This window comes from Candoia aspera, chromosome 15 (genome assembly GCF_035149785.1).
Source record: "Candoia aspera isolate rCanAsp1 chromosome 15, rCanAsp1.hap2, whole genome shotgun sequence".
Taxonomy (NCBI): Eukaryota; Metazoa; Chordata; class Lepidosauria; order Squamata; family Boidae; genus Candoia; species Candoia aspera.
The window spans coordinates 15,946,457-15,965,596 of NC_086167.1; the positions used below are offsets into that span (position 1 = coordinate 15,946,457).

General features: G+C 48.1%; 1 protein-coding gene across 1 annotated transcript in view; it reads right to left on the reverse strand.

The window, feature by feature from the left end:
• The window catches only part of HECTD4 (HECT domain E3 ubiquitin protein ligase 4), a 59,167-nt gene that overhangs the window by 35,571 nt on the left and 4,456 nt on the right, over positions 1–19,140 (reverse strand). Inside the window, exons 2-18 of the mRNA XM_063315443.1 lie at positions 13,544–14,061; positions 12,431–12,520; positions 12,042–12,172; positions 11,246–11,354; positions 10,808–10,946; positions 9,668–9,838; positions 9,365–9,557; positions 8,946–9,107; positions 8,584–8,697; positions 8,062–8,202; positions 7,254–7,486; positions 6,499–6,644; positions 6,065–6,135; positions 5,786–5,891; positions 4,125–4,245; positions 2,576–2,704; positions 316–440 (exon numbers count right to left, since the gene is read on the reverse strand). Of these exons, the coding sequence (XP_063171513.1) occupies positions 316–440; positions 2,576–2,704; positions 4,125–4,245; positions 5,786–5,891; positions 6,065–6,135; positions 6,499–6,644; positions 7,254–7,486; positions 8,062–8,202; positions 8,584–8,697; positions 8,946–9,107; positions 9,365–9,557; positions 9,668–9,838; positions 10,808–10,946; positions 11,246–11,354; positions 12,042–12,172; positions 12,431–12,520; positions 13,544–14,061 (2,699 nt within the window). The remainder of the gene's footprint in view (positions 1–315; positions 441–2,575; positions 2,705–4,124; positions 4,246–5,785; positions 5,892–6,064; positions 6,136–6,498; positions 6,645–7,253; positions 7,487–8,061; positions 8,203–8,583; positions 8,698–8,945; positions 9,108–9,364; positions 9,558–9,667; positions 9,839–10,807; positions 10,947–11,245; positions 11,355–12,041; positions 12,173–12,430; positions 12,521–13,543; positions 14,062–19,140) is intronic.

Here is a 19,140-nt window from a genome sequence, read left to right on the forward strand (position 1 = left end):
CCCGCTTGCCTCCAGAACCCAGACAGGGCTGGTGCTGCCGCATGCCAAGATACACGTGTGTATCCAAACTGTGAGAGAGACGCCCCAGGTCTGGCAACAAATTTGGCAAAATAATGGTTTGCTGTCATTAATTATTCCCCCCCGCAGTTCCTGGGCACCATCGTGTGATGTCAAGGGCACTGCCTCGCCAACAAGGTCGTTGACCAACCACGGCATTAAAAGCCGTGGGACTGGATGCATTTTCATTTTGCGTTTTTGCAACGTTCTGGAAGCAACATTTGTAACGTTCTGGCAGAAAGGCAGAGCACGCCTCACCTCTGTTCCCTGTCTGGCACATCACTGTTGATCAGGGCGGTGGTGACCTGCTGCAGCTTCTCTAGCACTTCATCGCACCCCGTCAGGATCTGCATAGCCAAAGCCAAGATGCTGGTCTTGAGCTCCTAAAAGGAGACAAACAAAACTTAGAACTGCATTTATGTGGCCGAAAGAATCATTCGTTTCTAAATCAAACACAGAGGCACATGCAAAATAAACACGGGCTTCCAAAGATAATGGGATGAACATGATGACAAGCCAGGCAGCGCGGGATCTCGGAAGGCAGCTGAAGAGGGGCGCCAGGGCCCATGGGAGATCTACCAGGCACCCTCCACACTCAGGGCTCTTTTGCTGTGGATCAACAGCCTGGGGTGGGGGCGGCGGGACACTTCGCCGCCATTATCAAAAGGAACAAGAAACATCACAAGAATTATGCTGCTATCGCTCCACCTCTGACTGTAAAAACGAGGCCACGTATGTAGTGAAACCTGACTGTTAAAATATGTAAGCGCTTCATCTATTCTGGAGGCCACCTACCTCAAAGACCACATTTCTTACCGGGGCCACAAACTACCCTTCCTAAATCAGTCCAATTGGCACGTAAAAGCTGATCCCCAGCGATTCAGCAAGAGACTGAGGAAACGACGTCAACCACGCTGGCTTGGGTGTTAGAGTCCCACACCTCTGCCGGGAACCAGGTTGGGGAAGCTGAATTAACACCACCTTTTACTGGAAAATCGTTTAGCCGTTCCCTAAGCCAACACAAAGATTCTTCAGACTGATATCTCCCTCCGCCTGCCCTGCTAGTAAAATCTAGAACCGAAATAGTATCATCACGTTGAGCTATTGCTGGGAACGTCACAGCCGTTTCCCTGATTTACATCACGACAACAGCTCCTTTTTCCTCGGCTGCCGTGGATTTTTTTGGGAACGGGAGTGGGCCAGACCCGCACAGGAAACTCCAGCCAGCTGATAGTGCAGCAGGGACTCTAAGCAGGCCAGGCCCCAACTCTGCAAGTACTTATCAGAACGAGTAATCCAGCCCGCTTGTTGGCCAGAAAGGAACGAAACGGTCCTAGAAGGGAAGAGAAGATGATAGCAACTGCAGAGAGAAGCGGAGAAAAACGAAACAAAAACAACACAAAACCAAAACCAAAACGTGTTTGTTGGATGACACACGGCATGGACACACTTAGCATTTACTTGAGATGTTCACGTATGTATTGGAGTGACGATAAAGGATGAACGACAACTACGTCACTGAACAGCAAGGAGGACAGAAATTGCCCAGGCCCGTCACAGCCCAGGGCTCGGCCAGGTGAGGGTGCGATGGATCAAGCCACACCCTCCCTAATCTCAGCTTGTCCAGATAACAGAGGCAGAGCCAGCCAGGAAAAACCACGCTGCCCCATTCCTTTGGAGAGCATTAGCGTTCCCTGAAGGGTGAGGAAAGTGGGCAGGGAGCCTTCAGATGTTCTACTTTTATTGACTGCATTTTATTGAAAACAGGTTGACTGCCTGCAGGGATCCAGCACCTGACGGATTTCAGTGTGAAAGGACTTGGAGGGGAGCTTTTCCAGACAGGGCTGAGGCGAGCAAGCAAAGGGGAGCAGAGGTTTGTTCTGGGGTGCACCAACCCCCCAGCCGAAAACTCGACTGGGCCTACAAAGGGCCCAGCATTTCCCACTGCTGAGCCCTGGGTGAGTTTTCTAAGCTGAAGGACGGAAGCTGGAAATGCCATTTCATCTGCATTCTCCTGACCGTTTTTTGGCCTCGAATGCAATTTTCCTTCAGTCTTTGCCTTCCTCTACATTTTGTGATGTCGTTCTGGGTTCAAATGTAAAATACAAGAGGGGGGGCAGTTAATGAATTCAATCACCTTAATAACTTGAAGGCCACCGAACCATTAGTAATGAACGTGACTGGTCACACAGACAGCTAGGCAGCTCACCAGAACACCCAAACCACGGAGGAGTCATCACGGACGGGCCAGGAGGTGTGAAGGCAGGACCCCAGGCCCAACGGGTTCTACGGAAGGCCAGTGTGGCTTTAACAACGGCTACCCAAACCAAAGCGAACAAATGCTACCCTTCGGAGACTTCCAGCCGAAGCACAGAGGCAGTTTTGCTTCCTGTCATAAAGTCACACCACCGCGACCACAAACAGCGGGCACAGAGAGGGCATACCCGTTGGCCGAAGATGCAGCCGCACGCGGGCCAGGAGGAAGCGAGGGCAGTGGAGTTTCGGACTTGGTGTTTACCTGTACCTTCAAGGTCTCTCCCTGCAAGGAGCTGTCACTGTCATCGTTTTCGTCAGGTTTAATCAAAACGGTATTACTCAGAAGGTGGTTCTGTACGGCCATGAGGTACTGCAGGCAGGCAGAGGCGGCCTTCGAGACAAACGAGAATGTTGTGCGTTACCCTCTCAACACAATCCCTCCCGAAGCAGCAAAGAAAAGCCAGCAGGCTATTTTTGAGGTCCAAAGGAAACTCCCAAACAGGGGGTGGTACAAAGAAAATGTTCAGTCCTTCTTTAGCTGCCTCTTCACAGTGTGGCAAAGAAGTACAGGCATGTTTTGACACACTAATTCAAGCTAAAATTCGAGAGACGTACCACAAGTTCCTGGATCTTACCCAGCTGACAGACAAGTTGGCATTAAGTCATCACGTTTATGTTAAAAACAGTCACGAATTTGAGAGCACCAGAAATACTTCAGGGTACTAGCAGAATAGAAAATGGATTACGCTGCTGTAAATATATGGTGTGATTTTGTGGGAGTACAGAAATCCCATACAAGATGGCAGGATTCCGATGGCAGAGAATTCCAGCTTCCATTTTGAAGCTGCTAGTCTCTACAGGTGGTTTGAAATAAGAAGCAGGCCTACTGAAATTTCAGGAGGTGGAGAGACAGCAGAAAGATCAATGGGCAGGATTCCAATTCTTTGTCTACTACCTTTCCCTAAAGGTAGCCAGTAAGGAATGGAAAACAAATGCCTTGTGCATGTCTAAATAAAAGAAGCTCAAAATCCAGCATTGCTTGACGTGGGCTTTGGATAGCCAGAGCCCAGAATTTCAGTTGGTGTAATGGATATACAGGATCTGGTTTAAAGGTGGCCTCATCTACTGCTCTGTGGGCCGAATGGTAGGATATAAATAATAAATAAATGAGAAATACCCCGGCACACCCTTCTCCTTCTGCTCTTGATTTTCTAGATGTTCTGTCAGAACTTTTACTGCCCCAAACAGCAGGTTTCCCATTATTCCATTTCTCCTGTAAAAACCCAGTTCTGCTTGGCACCTGAGCAATATAATGGCTAGACTGAGGCTAGCTTTGCCTAACGTGCTGACCTGCAAACCCACCGAGTCGCATTTGGGCCTCAGCCAATGCGCAGACCCAACCTGTATGATTGCATTTATTGTTCATGTTTCAGTCTGTCTTGCAAATTCAGAACTCTGGGCATGCACATTAAACCCACTTTTCTACCGAAGTCTCCAAAAATATGTTAGCAGTGAGTAAAAAGCACAATCAAACATGCTGGCTGGTTTTTGCAGTGAGTTCCTGGCTGATGGTATGATCTGGTTTATGGACATCCCACAGTGTCCCTCATTCATTAACTCATACTAGGTCTTCCCAGGGGATTGCTTAAAATTACGTAAGAACTAAAACAGGGGTCCCGTCTGGTGCTTCCAAATTCCCCAGAAGGACAGCCGGCCCCCTCCCCGCTCCCCCCAAGCCTTGGCGAGAGCATGGCATTGCCGCTCTCCCGACTGCGGCCGCCGAAGGGAGCAAGTGAGGCATTGTTACTCACAGGCACGGTTGAGAGAAGCCTTTGAAATTCATCTCGGGAGACCATTTGGCACTTGGTGATTAAGATACAAGATTCTCGGACAACAATCTTGAGAATGTAGTGCAAAAGTTCATCATTTAGTCTTCAGAGGCAGAACAGACGTGGTAAAGGATGAAGGGTTAGAACGGAATATACGGGGACTCAGGTGCAAATTGCAGAGCATTAAACACGTCAGTCATACAGAGCTAGGCCGAGCTACCCGCACGCAGACCTGCACCTTCCTGTCCCCTTCTTCTGCACTGGCCCAAAGCTACAGAGTGCCGAAGGCCCACTTCAAGAGCACTTGCCCTCTGGATGGCGCTCACGTGGCTTCCTTTCATGAGAGGCTTCCTGGCCTCAGGAGGAGAATGCTTCGCAAGGGGCACAGAAGGGAATCGTACTGGAGTGGGGCCAGGGAGGTCATTCCTTCCATCCAAGCAAAGGACAGAGAACCTTTCTGAGTGCTGACCAGCCTCACAGGGGCAACGCTCCCCACCGCCCTCTGAAGTCCACCCCTCTGTTGTTCGGTGGGTTGGGAAACAGGACTGGATCAGGAACAAGATTCCTCAGGATCACCTTCCCTCCCCAGCCAAAGAGCTGTGTGGCAAACTGGCAGCACACAGTTTAACGGGGGAGGGTAGCACATGGCTAAAGGGGCTGCTTAATTCAGAATGCTCAATATGCAAAAGGATCAGATTTCCTGTACCCTAACCTGCACTAAAATCCCACCTACAATTTTTACCGGGTATTGGGAGAGAATTAATTTCCCTAGCGGAGCAAGTGTTTATTATGTGCCTTCTTCATGAGCTGCCCTTTCAGCAATAGCAGGGATAGTAATCTTTTCCACCACTACTTGAAAGTTGTCCGTGTCTAATCAGTTAAATCAAGGATGGTGGGTTATATTAACTGAGCTCTTACCCTAATTGCAGTAACAGCTCAGCTAAGACCTACAGCACTGGTCAACCGAATGGAAATTTCCCACTTGGATTCTGTATTTATTTATTATTTTAGTATTGTAGGTGTTGACTTGGTGATTTTATGATGTTGTGAATTTTATTGTAAACCGCCCAGAGTCCCCCTTTTGGGGGGAGATGGGTGGTGATAGAAATGTGAATAATAAATAAAATAAATAAACTTTCAGTTGATGGTCTGGTTCAGCTTGCTGGAAACGTAGGGCGTATTAATGTAACACACATCTGGAGGGCACGAGGTTGGGAAAAGATTATCAGTGTGTTTTGGTGGTTTGTCTTATCTATACTTCAGTATGTATTTCATGCTTTCCTTCCATAAGGCTATCACTGGTTACATTTATTTATTTCTATTTATACCCTGCCTTTCTACCCATAGGGCACGTGAGGCAGATAAAATCAAAGCACGACAAAATATGCAACAATTGAGATCCTGTTAGAAAGCTAAAATCAGAGGAAAGGCTTCACTCGTTTCCTAATGGTGAGAAGAACAGGGGCTAAGTCCAACTTCCATACCTGGCAGGTGAGGCAAAGGTGGCCCTTTTCCAAATGCCAAGGGAATTTCCAAGGGCTGGGTGCCTTTAGAATGGTCTCTCCTGCTGATCTTAGTTCACAGTAAGGTACATTCCCAGATCCATTCAACTAGTTTGCAAAGCCCCCGCTTGGGAGGTTTACCTGCAGTGCTCATCCTCTTCACTGCCAAATCTGTTGTTCTGGAGCTGTTCAGCCATGCTGGTCAGGATCACATCTCGAAGCTGGGCCAGGCCGCTGTTCCTGTCTCCTAAAATGGAACAATTCAAGGAGGAAGGTAAGTAGCGGGCCTTGCATTATGCTGCAAAACTGTCCTTAGCTGAGACTCCCCCTGGCTTTAAGCACGCAACAGGCTGTGTATTCTGGATCAGGTGTTTTTAATCAACAAATTTATTTGCATTCCAGCATCTCAAAAGCTCCTACCTTCAGTTAAGACCAGTTTAAGTAGGTTATTAATTTCTGCTTCTCCAGGGTACAGGATACTTAGGCCAGAACTTAAAAGGGCAGAAAAAGGCAACATTTAGCATTTGCACAAAAACACACAAAAAAGAGCACCGTATTTGAAGACAATACAGTGATTTATTGTAGCGTATGCTTTCAACTGCTGGTAATATTTTTGCTACAACATGAATTATGGATGCCCATCTGGAAGTTTGTAGCATTTGTTTGGTTAAGTAAGACTGTATTTTTTGAAAATGTGCTGAAGCTTGGTATACAGCACAGCAAATTCACATATCCTGATAAACCAGGCAAAGAGTGGCTGCTTTGTAATTTTTATTTACTTCATTTTATGAGAAATGAACTTTCCCATCAACAGCAAGTCCTTTGATATATCGAATTGAGGCCAGGTGACGTACCTGATGGCCAGACAGACCTCCTTCTGAATTTCAGGGCTGATCTGGTCCACGGGTGCCATCAGTAACTGCCAAAGCAAGAGGCCTGATCGCCTTATAATGTCACGATTCTTCTCTGTTTGGGGGCTGAAGAAAAATTTAAAAACCACCTGCAAGGACAAGCATTGGAATGGAAGATGGGAGGGAGAAATATATGCATAGCTATTAAAGTAATGTAGGTTTGGTTTTTAGCTTATCTGCATTCCTGTCTTGATTTATTGTAATAACCAGGTTTGTTAAAATGGCTCATATTGGGGAAAGAAGACAAGAGAGTCCAAGAAGACAGGGTAAGAATTCTCCTATTTTTTCTGCAGGAACTGCAAAAAGCAGGCAGGTCTTACAATTATGCCACAAGCAGTGTTTTTCAAACTTGGCAACTTTAAGATGTCTGGACTTCAACTCCCAGAATTCCCATGATCAGGCTTGGATTTTGTTCAATTTCTGGTGAAAAGGAATGGTATTTAACCTATGCAGTAAATTCTTCTCTTCATTGCTGGAGGCAACCATCCAGAACACATCTCAGAGCAGCCACGGGCTCAGGAATGCAGCAGAGTGGCAGCAGATGAAAACTCTCCGGTGGGATGTCCCATTTCTTTCCCAATACACAACTGAGACTGTGCCAAGGAAGTCCCCCGCTCCCCAACACTGAAACATGAGGATCAAATGTGCAGGCATAACCCTAACGTGACCAAAGATGGGCATCAATCGGGTGTACATACCTGGAAGACCACCAGGATGCAGCGTATGATGCACGTGTCCCCATTGACCATGGCTTTCTCCATAATGTCACAGATGCTGCTGAGGTGATGGGCTTCAATCGGGTGTTGTTTGCCCAGAAAATTTGTGATCGGCACATTGTTACTGGCTGCCAGCAGGTTGAGTTGATGGATGCACATGGCACCCACGTGGTGCAGGAGCTGATTGATAACCTCATTTGTGGTTATGGCATCTCCTGGAAAAAAAAAATACGCTTTTTATACCTACGTGGCAAAGACGATAAATCGCCATTGACAAAGGAGACAGAGAGGGACTCCAATTAGGGTTCAGAAATAATTTCAAATAAATAGGCAATGGGTATTTCGAGTTATTGCCAGGGTTGATAGACTCATTCAAATAACACTACGCCCAGCATAAAATGCCGATCATTTAAACAGGTCTCCGTACAACTGTGTGCCAATAAATTTAAAATAATTTAAAATTTGGGAGAGAGAGAAATAGGTTTTTGTAGCTATTTAAACCCCATTTGTGAGCTGTGAAAGTCTTAACTAGGATTATCCTTTTGTTTATTCGTTCAGTCGCTTCCAACGCTTTGCGACTTCATGGACCAGCCCACCCCAGAGCTTACAGAAGCACAACTGTTTATAAAAACATACTGCTCCAACTTCCACGATGCCAAATCCTTGTTGCCACAGTCGTTTACTAGTAAGCACAGCACCGATTATAGCGGAAGAAATAAACAGCTTCCCATTTCCCATCTCCCTGACGCCTTCTCCACTCCGAGTGCTGCCGGCATGTTGTGGCCCCTACCTCGTGGCTCCAGAATGACATGGCTGACTCCTAGCCTCTGGCAGATGTAATGGAAGGCCTGGTTCCCAGGACTGCACCACTGATCAATGTAGTCGTTGGAGCACGTCCAGATCATGTTGTTCATTGCATCGTAGCACGCACCTGGACAAAAACGTTGGGTAGCTCCCTTAGCTGAGGGAACTATGATGCAAAGTGAGCAAAAGCTTACAAAACTCCACAGATAGGTTACGGGTTGTTAAAGTACCTCCATCTCTTCGTGTGTGTGTGCGTGTGTGCGCACATACCCCCCCCCCCTTGTGATAGAGTTGTCTTCTTCCTCTGCATCCATTCCCACCAACAGCAGAACGTTGTTTGTTGGTTTTTACTGGAGCGTTCAGGAGCTGTGTGCGCCTGCGCATTCGGTAAAAGCTCAGCCGCTTAGTCAGTGGCTGGAGAAAACTAACTTACGGACTTTAATTCAGAGCATCTCGTGCCACTATTGCTCTTAGCAGACCGTATCTAAGACAGATGTTCGCTCCTCACCTAGGCCAGGAACAAGAGCGCCACGTCCAAGTGAGCTCCCCGCAGCATCAATGAGGTCTGCTCGGCTTGCAAACTGCCCGTCCGATATATTGTACACCAGACTGGAAGCTAGGACTTCAGAAAAAGGAGTCTGCCGTCACTCCCTGAAAAGCTCCTGTTATTCTAAGAGCGACACCAACAGGGGAGCACGAAACGTTCGGAGGCCGAAACGACCTCCTCGTGGGCGGCTCCTGCGGCAGTCGGACCAGCCCCTCCCGCCTCAGCAGAAATGTTCCAGATTCGACAAGGCCCGTCCGGGCTGCTTCATTCCCACCCGGATTCGCCCAAAGGCAGAGATGGGAGGAAGTAACAGGAGAACTTACTTTTCAAGGACGACAAGCCGCTGGTTCCGCCAAAGAGGGACCGTGTGGCAGAACTGCCGGAGCCCCCCGGGGGTGGGACTACCATCACCAGGTACGTCCCACAGGTATATATGGGAGTCTTGCGTAGCATTTTGAGAGGCAGACCACAACTAGTATTCGCAGCTGAAAAAGCAGGTGGAAGTTGTGAGAAGCAAAGGGAAATATTCTTGCCTGGAAACCCCAGGCAGGATTTGAGACCCGAAGAACTTGGCCCAGTGCAAGACTATGAGAAGGGGCACAGCCGCCCAGGGATGCCCTCCACAAGCCACCTCAGATGAGCAGATGGTGGCATGTTTTGCCCCATCCAGCAAGAAGGCTTGGCTGTAACCGTGGGCTGGGAAGGGAAGGGAAGGGTTCACAGGGACAAGCTTGCTCCTCACCTGCCTGGTCCTCTTTCAGCGTGTTGGAGATTGTGGAGCCAGTCAGTGCTGCCAAGGTGGCTGAGGGGGAAGCTCTGTACCGCGAAAGCCTGCTCAGAAGCATCTCATTAATGCTCTTGGCCGAGTCCCCCTCTTTCCTCATCAGGATGATGCGCTCCTGGAGGGGACTGGCTACGCAGAGGCCATTCTCCACCTAGGCCAAAGAGCCAAATCAGAAGAGAGCTTTCACCTGTTTTTTGGGTGTTTACATCTGCTCCCGGGAGGTGCCCACATTTTTGCCAGTCTTCTGGGAACGACACTCACTTTAAGTTCAAAGATGTCCATGAAGACAGAGTGTCCCTTGGGTGTTTTTTCGTTCAAGCTTGCGGGAGACCAGATCCAGTAGAAGTAGGTTCCATCCGAAGAAAGATGTACCGTGGTCATGGTGCTGCCTATGGGAAAGTGCTCAGGGGGCATTGGGAGAAGCTGGCATACCTGGTGCAGAGAAAGAAGCCAAACAGGGGCAGGGGGCAGAAGGGAGGAGATGTTACGTTTTGCCAGCACGTGTTACAAACACTGATTCTGAAAGTATCAATGCACTGGTGGTTCTGCACAAAGTGTGCGGATATGCCGGCCTGCAATGCACAATTAAAATCAGTATTTATATTTCAAAGACACGCTGAAGAGTGACACAGCTGCTGCTGCTGCTGCTGCTCCAAAACATTCCTCTGCACCACCAGTGTGATGACTGGGTTGGGATGCTGAGCAGCATGCAGCTCATCTACCCGACGCTGGACATCTGTCTGCTGATGCATCAGCTCTTGGAGCTGGGGCCAGAGGCTCAGACGCAGCCAGCATACAGTATTTGCCAATCCTCGGACATCCTCAGTAATGGATTTCTAGCTTTCCAAGGGAGACCGAGAGACTGAGTCATCTCTGAAATACCCAGGGCACAGTTTCACGGTGTTTTTTTTTAATTATTATTATTATCTGTTCAATCGTGTCCGATTCTCAGAGACTGCCTGGACAAGTCCCTTGGCAGACTTTCAGAAGTGGTTGGCCATGGCCTCCTCCCTGGGGCTGAGAGGGGGCGACTGGCCCAGGGTCACCCAGCCGGCTTTGTGCCCAAGGTGGAACGACAACACACCGTCTCCCGGTTCCTAGCCTGGTGCCTTCACCACGACACTAAACTGGCTTTTCCATGTATTTAGTCGGTATATTTATCAGATCTCAAGTCATTTTTATGCAGTGTAAGCTTTTGTAGACTGATTAAGAAGTTCCACGGAAAAAGACAGCATCGGCACAAGGGACTTCTGTCTTATTTTCTGAAAGACCACATGCTTTCCAAGAGACAAGTACAATTATTATTAAAGATTGGGTGGAATGGACCACGTGCTCTATCAGAAACAAGGTACTGTTGCCAAGCAGTAACGGATGCAAAACTAAAAACGCCTTTGGTTTTACCTGAAGAGTGTTCTGATCGACGACTTGAAAAAGGGAGTGAGGTTTATTGTCAAAAGAGACCGGCCTGTGGAGAAGCCTGCCACTGCCGAAGGCCACCCAGCCCGATTCCAGCTCCTCGTTGCGGCAGTACACGAAGCCTCTGAAAGGAAGAGCGGAGGAGCGATCAACCAGTTAGCAGGCACTTCTGTTTATTTCTCCCATTCATATCCTTCGTTCCATCATAAAACCCATGGAGTTTTGTCTTTCTGAAATGCCTAATGCAACACTCCTCTTCTAAAAGCACAGTCCTTGGCTCAGGATAAGGGAGAGTCACTGGCAAACCGGCATTTGGCTCCTTGTGCCCCCGAGGGAGGGGACAGAAAAAGCCACAATTCCCGCAGGAACTCAGTGGCGTTGAGACTCTTGGAAACTGGGTGCACTTCATGACGCAGGGCTTACCGCAAAGTACCGTGTAATCCGGATCCTAATTTGCTGATTCCCCGGCCAACTGAGTTGGTTGTGTAAAGGTAAAGTCCATCTACTGCAAGGCAGCGTCCTAAGTCTGCATCTGTGAGAGGCATTCAGAAGGATGTTATTTTCAAAGCCACAGTATTTGGGGAAAGGACATACCTCTCCACTGCTGGAACAATGCAGAAAATGTTTCTCTGAGCTGTGGCCAAAAGTACCCTGCGTGTGGTGCAGTGCTTCCCATACTGCCGCTACCCTTGTTGTCTACAAAAGGCCAACGTATTTCTTTCCGTCAGAAAAAGCTTGATCCCCAGCCCAGTTTTGCAGTTAATCCTTCACTAGGTCCAGTTCTGAGCTCTGCATGTTAAGAAGAGCACTCACGAACTGGAGAGCATCAAGAACGAGGGCAAACCACAGGAACGATGAGAATCCTGGAAGTGAACTCCTGCTGGGCAGGCGGAAGAGCCAGGCATCATCACGCTGGAGAAGAGCAGATTAAGAGGCTGGAAGTAGACTTGTTCCCTACTCTTTATTTTTTTGCAGGGCCCATTTTTTAAAATCAGGATTGCATTTTTATTTAAGCGTTTTGGAAAAACCAACATCACTACAACCAACAGCATTTGCTGTATCCCTCATGCCGAAGAATGTTCATTCTCCACGGAATGAAACCTTTTGACTGCCTCTGCACGGCATCTGCCATAATCTACCCACGGCTTCTGTCTGTTCTCAAAACATCAAACCTCGGGTGCTTTAACGGCAGGAATAGCCTATCTTCCTGGGTCCCCACCTTTATTTTCAGAGCTAGAGCCAGGATTGGCATCAGGTGCCGGCAACATGTCTTCAAAGCCCCAGGATACCATGTGTTTGCCCCCTAGCAAACAGGAGGGTGATCCGGGTCCGCCTTCTAAAAGCAGCAGCCTTCAGGGAGACATACAAAGAGACAAATGCTTCTGTGAAATAGAAATAATTAACTACATAAAAATAGAGAGTTAACGTTAAAATACTTTTAATGGTAGATGGCTGCGGCATGAACAGTAAGAACTACTGATGTTCTTCAGCATTGTACATTTGAAGGAAAAAATGAACTCAGATTACTGCACTGATGCTTCTCGGGAGCAGCACTTGATCTACGGCAACACATGGCCCGCTTGCCCTCCCACTCCTCCGCCTCCTCACCTGTACAATACATCAGCCACAGGCAGGGATCCTAAATCCGTCTGTTTTTGCAGGAGATGGACCGTGTGGACAAATGTTTTGAGCGAACCCCTGGGGAAAGAGATCACACGGCAATGGTCACTCCTCAGATACTGCAAGATACTAGTGAAGGCCCACAGGGCTCTCTAAAAAGATAAGGGCCTGGCAGGTTTTTGCATATTAGCCTTTGCGCCTCTCTTAGGGCCATACCCCAGTTTAGCAAAAAATGTGTGCAGCTCAAACAGCACACACATTTGCTCCTGCCTCATTTCACAAAATTCCAACAAACGCCCCAAAAGACTTGATATGGGGACTTATATTGTGTTTAGTTCCTACTCAGCTGACCTATAGCTTTATAAATTAAAGACTGATCAAATCCAGTGGCGAAGGAGTACCCAGCCCACGCGAAATAAACAAGCAAGCAAACCTGTCTAGGCCAGGATCAATAGTTTCGTGGTGCCCTTCTGCAGAGTGGTCAGAATGCAAAATGAGGCCAATAGCCATGGGTGACGAGAGACACTAAGTACTGGCCAGTCCCACTTTGTGAGGACCGTTGCAAAACGCAAAGGAACAAGGAGCCTGGCTGTTCCAGAAACCAACCCAGCGTTTCAGCATGAACGAGATGGAAACACACACCGTTCCCTGCTCAGGAGGCTTGTTCTCCTTGGCAGAACATTCACTGACTGCCCAGTCAAGACATGGAGCTGCAGAAAACCTTCCTTACTGGAAGCCAGCTTGCCTCCTGTCTTGATGTGTCACCCAACAAAGCTACGACGACTGTGGACAACAGGCACAAAACCCCCAGAACAACCCCATGGGTTCTGCAGTTTGCTGTTCCTCAGTACGATGCAGGGACCCCTTATGTAAGCCGGTGTAATTAAAAAGGGACGGCAAGAAAGTAGCACGGCCTCCTACAAGTGTGACTTATTTCCACGTGGGTCAGAAAAGACAAAGAAAGCGGGCCTTTCTTAGGCAGGCGTTACGGAGAGGATAACCACAAAGTCAAATCTTGTCCCCTCTGCCAAGCAGAGGTTTTCTGCTCTGGGCATCGGACCTGCCAGACAGGACAGAAGACGATGCCTCCCCTTCCTTTACCTCGCACAAGCCAAGGCAACCAGGGCAGCAGCTGCGTTTTCCTTCTGCTTGCGTGGAATCTGCTGGCCGCAGGGGGAGGTCTCCTCCAACCACGAGCAGAGCAGAGACTCGATGCCGTTCAGACAGTCTGCAGGTTCCTTGGTCAAGCTCAGGGGCTGGCAGTCACGGAGGCACGCCAAGAGCACCTCCGCGGTTACGTTGCACAGGGAAGGGTCTGTCCTGCTCTGGGATTCAATGAGCGGGAAGACCAGGAGCAGCCCCATCCGCGAGGTGAACGGCGCCTGCTCTGACTGCTGGAGGAGGCCCTGCCGCTTGAGCAGGGCCAGGGCGTCGTCCTCCCCCGAACTTTCCCTCTCATGCTGCTCCTCTAGGGCGAGCTGGCGCTGGGCGTTCCAGAGTCCACGCAGGGCGTTCAGGCGGTATTCCAGCAGGCGGGCATAGGCGTTGCTCTGATTCCCACAGACCGAACGCAGGCGCTCCGAGAGCTCCGTCGGGTTCTTGGTCTCGAACGTCAAGATCTGAGGGGGACGAAAAGGAGACGTTCGTGCTGACGGAGCAATGCCAACAGGCTGCTCTTAGGAGAGCTTCCCGATATCACGTAGTGGGTCAAGATCCATGTGCCAGGTCCAAAGCTGCGTATGAGCGCCACTGCTCTAAATTCGTAATTCAAAAGGCTGAGAACAACTGCAGCTCCATGGGCTTTCTCAGGGGATATCGCACCTCACCTTTTGTCTTGAAAATTAATCCAGATAATCGAAAGCACCTGAATCTCCGTTTTCCCCCAGCTTTCCTCTTGGTGGCGGGCTACCCATTACATACAACGCATTGTGGCATGCCTTCCTCCTGGGACCAAGCAACACCACTTCGAAGGAAAACTGTACCGATGAAATATTTGATACAAATCCTCCAAAAGAAACTGCAGGACACCCATCCATCCCAAAGGCCCCCTTTGCTAAGTATTAAGATCCCCTGTCCTGGCCTCTCCTGCTCAGGGAAGTCCTGCAAGGAGGGACTGAAGGAACTGGGCAGGTGTCATCCTGGAAAGAGATGACCAACGGGAGTTATAGCAATACCCTTCGAATAAATAAAGGGGTGGTGCACAGAACAAGGCCACAGAGCCCCCGGGACATGGAACACTGAACTTCAGTTACAGGAAGGCAGAATGGAACCAATATTCAGGCTACCGGGCTTCCCTCCCTACGTGTCTATAGAACACATGCTAGCCCTTGGCACTGATTCACCTCTGTTCAGAATAGCTCTGCTATTTAATGGCTGCCCTAAGAAAAATACAAAGCTTAATTCACCTTCCGACCTTACGAGTTTCCTTACTGCCTCGACTGCTTAAAAGCATGAGCTGCAGCGGGGGAAGAAATGCTATTGATCCCCTCGTTTTACTCCCTCTCACAAGAGCACGCAACTCACATACATGATGGTGCTTTTATTAAGCATCGACCATCCAATCTGTGTTGCACAAAGGCACCATTAAAGTAAAACCACTATCCAGATGGATTTAAAAATTAGGATAATGTTACAATTCACTTTATGCTCAGTATCAGATATTTATGAATTTACAACGTTTTCTTTGTTGCTTTTTATGGCTTGTAGATAAAGTTACATGACATACAAAACCAGCGCTTTTTTGTGTGTGTGGAACAAGTTTAACGGCAAAGGGCAAGAAACGGGATTACTGAGAAAGGATTTCAATGCCAATTAACCAAATAAATACAAGCTGCCATACAGAGTTAGGCGAATGCGGCAAACACTGATTTAGCAGGGTCCAAACTCACAATGGCTTTTAAAAATCCACTGGGTTTTTCAGCATTACAAATTCACCATGGCATCCTACAAATTCAAAGACCACACAAAGTTTAACAGTAGTACCTTCTGCTTTTATCATCCTGTGACTGTCCCCAGTTCTTGATTTTGCCATGCCCGGTGGCCCTCCAAGTCCCCCTCCTATGCCAAAGTCCTCACACAGGGGTAAAAGGACAGGGGAAACAGAGATGAATATTCACGTAAGATAGAAAACAGTGCAGTAGAACCACCACCAGTTCTTTGCCAGTTTTAAAAGCAATTTCCCAAAATGTCTCTATCAGTTTGGGGGAACGTGAGCAGGAAGGTGATACAGCACTCCTGTCTTGTGTCTGGCTCTGCTGGGGCAGAATATGAAACTAGTTCTTTGACATGATTCAGCCTCAGACCTCTTCTATTCTTATAGGCCAAGCCACCTTTGAAACGGAAAGTTCCAAAAAAACCTGAGATACAGGAAACAGTCCAGGCAGATAAAGCATCTAGTGGTTTGCATAAAGTTTGCAGCGTATCTAAGTTGTTCATTCAACCTTGGACATAGTAAGGAAAATGTTGTGATTTCATGCAGGACAATCAGTACTGACATGCTGTCAGAACTGCACAGTCGGTCCCATGGTCAAGCATTCTAATTTATTCGTTGTTCCGAACAAGCAGCAAGTCACAAGATATATTCAACCAGAGTTACAAACTTCTCTGTCGCCCTCCACACTCTAGAACTGTTTTAAGCTCTACTGTTTCACAAGTCATTGGTCATGGCATGGGAGGACCATCCTTCATGAAACGTAAGATCCGGGACTGCAGAGAATAACTGAGTAGCTGCTTAGATTCATGTTAAAACTCAGTTAAAGCTATGCCACATGCCTGAATGCAAGATTGCCAATATTTCTGCTATGCAATGTGGTCCAAATCCCCTCGTAGCCACGAACTTTACTGGTACCTGAAATAAGCTACCATCTCTCAGCCTAACTTACTTCACAGGTTTGCTGTGGGAATCAATGGCACAGGATGGAGCAGGGTTAGGGTTTCTCGGCCTCAGCAAATTTAAGATGTATGGACTTCAACTCCCAGAATTCCCCAGCCAGCCATGGAAGGAGCAGTATAGTAAGTAAAAATTACTTTACTTATTATACTAAAGCCAACATCTGGCACTTCTGATGAAATAGCTTCAAACTGCCTTGGCCTCTTCATAACAAGCAAGTAATGTTCGCCCTCACCTTTGCTTCCGGTTCGACTATTACTCCTCCCTAGTCTACCCAACAACCTTCAACGTGTGCTGCTTAGTCATGAGATACCCATCAATTATACCTTAATATTGCCAATCCCCTGAAAAGAGAGAGACAAATGAGGCCAGCCAAACAACTGCTCCTTCCTGTCTACGCATGTGGCATGACTGCCCTGATGAACCACCACTGGGACTCCTTACGGAATGCCTCCACTCTTCAGTACTCAGGAGCAAAAGTAGCTTCTAAAGCTTGATCCCCAGATAATGATGAACAGCTCCAGGTTTGGGTCGAACCCAGCACAAGGCTCGCCACCTTACACGCTTGTCGAGTTCTCACTCTCCTCCTCTTGACATTGCTCTTTGTCCCTGCTGACTCAGGATCATCCGGGACTGAATCCCCCGCATTCATGGTTCGTTCCCCCGGCCTTAAGAACACAGCAGAAAAGTAATGGGCCATCACAGCCAGTCCAGAGGCTTCCTGAGGCAAAAAAGAGAGCCGGTGCGTCTGGAAGGTTTGCGCAGGAACAAGAGCTCCCTTGCCCCTACGAACGCCATCCCACGAAGTGAGCAGAGCAGCTCTTCCAGCAGAGACACTCGCTGTACTGATAACATCTATATCCAGGCAGGCACAGCAGAAATGCTGAAGTCTGAGAACTCATCAGCATGGACCAGGGGGGTTCTTTCCCACTGGGCTGCCGCAGGGAGCCGTATAAAGAGCGGGCGCTTCTAGGTCACGGACAGTCAACAGAGCATAACTGGTGTGTGCGAGAACAATCCATTCCAGTCCCGGAAATGACCACATGTAAAGCAAGGACAGGACGATTACTACTATTTATGTAACACCAATAGCGTGTTGCACACACTGACCTCTGGGAGGGTCAGTGAAAAAGCCACCTTTAGCCTCCGTTCAGCTGTGTTTCTCACAGGGGATCCCTGGCACATACCATCCTGCCTATAACGATGCACTGGCTTTTTTGGTCATCCATCCATCCATCCATCCATCCATCCATCCATCCATCCATCCATCCATCCATCATATTTATATGGCCGCCTATCTCACCAATGAGTGACTCTGGGCCGCCCACAACAAAGCTAAGAACAATATATACAAACGAGTATTAATATTATTATTTATCATAAAAGGCACAAAACTAAGGAATATTTTTAAAAATTAGGCGAAGAGCAGGTGTTAATTATACTGGGGCCACCTCAATATTTCACCAGTCCCCTGGGTCCCCAGGCCTGATGACACAGCCAGGTCTTGAGGGACTTCTGGAAAGTTAAAAGGGATGAAGCCAGCCTCACTTTGGGGGGAAGAATGATCCACAAAGCGGGGGCCACAGCAGAAAAGGCCCACCGGCTAGGACCTGCCAAGTGGAACTCCCTAGCCGACGGGACGCTCAGCATGCCCTCTCTGCTGGATCTGGTGGGATGGGTAGATGCCATTGGGTAGAGGGGGTCCCTCAGATAACCCAGCCCCATGCCATGTAGGGCTTTAAAGGTCAAAACCAGCACCTTGGAGCAGAGGTGTAACATGTGGGTTATGAGAACTTCTGTCACTGGTGAGAACATTGTTAATTCTGTTATTCACATATGTATTATTCCTCATATGCTTCACGTATGTAGTCACTGCTCCCCTTCAGTGTGTTTACAACATCCCACTTCCTGGTAACGTGGTTCCATGACTGTTTTTCTCTACTGGAATTCCTAGCTATATGAACAACTAGCCAGAGACCCTGATGGCAGCTCATATCACCACCCAGCAAGACAGCTAGATGACGCAGCATCCATTTACACTTTGCCAGCATTTGGATGGTTTATCACTGCAACCATATGTGCAAAAGACCCTTTTTTTTTTAATGTGAGCGCCTGAATTAGCTCTGCCACCACCACCTTCCTTTGCTTGAATGGATTTCTCAACCTCCTCGTCATTCCATTTGCATAATTTTTATACTGAAGTTATTGGGCCTAGTCTACAAAGAACTCCCATTTAATCGTGATCTCTCTAATGAACCAGTATTCCTAGATTCTTGAACATAATGCGTGTTAATGGTGCAGTAGAGCCCACCTCACACACCACATTTAGAGAAACAGCAAATAAGATGGGTATCAGAGAAGATGGAATGGTCACACAGAGCTTATTCTCAGCAAACACTTAACTTCAAAGTCAAACAGTTCTGAGCAATTAATGAAGGACTGGTGCTTGGGGCACGTCACACACATCACGCTAAGGTCTTCGTTCAGTGTGTGAAGCAAGCAACTGCAGTTTATCCAAGAGTCATGCTTAAGCAACCATAGCTTAATGTAACATGTAGAATCAATCAAAGATCACAGGGTGGCTCTGTTTCTCTTTAAACTGGATTATTTCATCAGTCCATCTTGAGAGGCAAGTCAGCAACAGTAAGCTCATAACGGATTGCACCACAGAAGCCTGAAAATGGGCTCACGTGTACCAACATCCTGCACCCTTCCCCACTACAGAACCACCGGCCCTCCTCCTCCATCGCCCCGTATCTCCAATGCCTCTCAGATCCAAGACATAGCATTAATACTGCTGCCTTGGGTT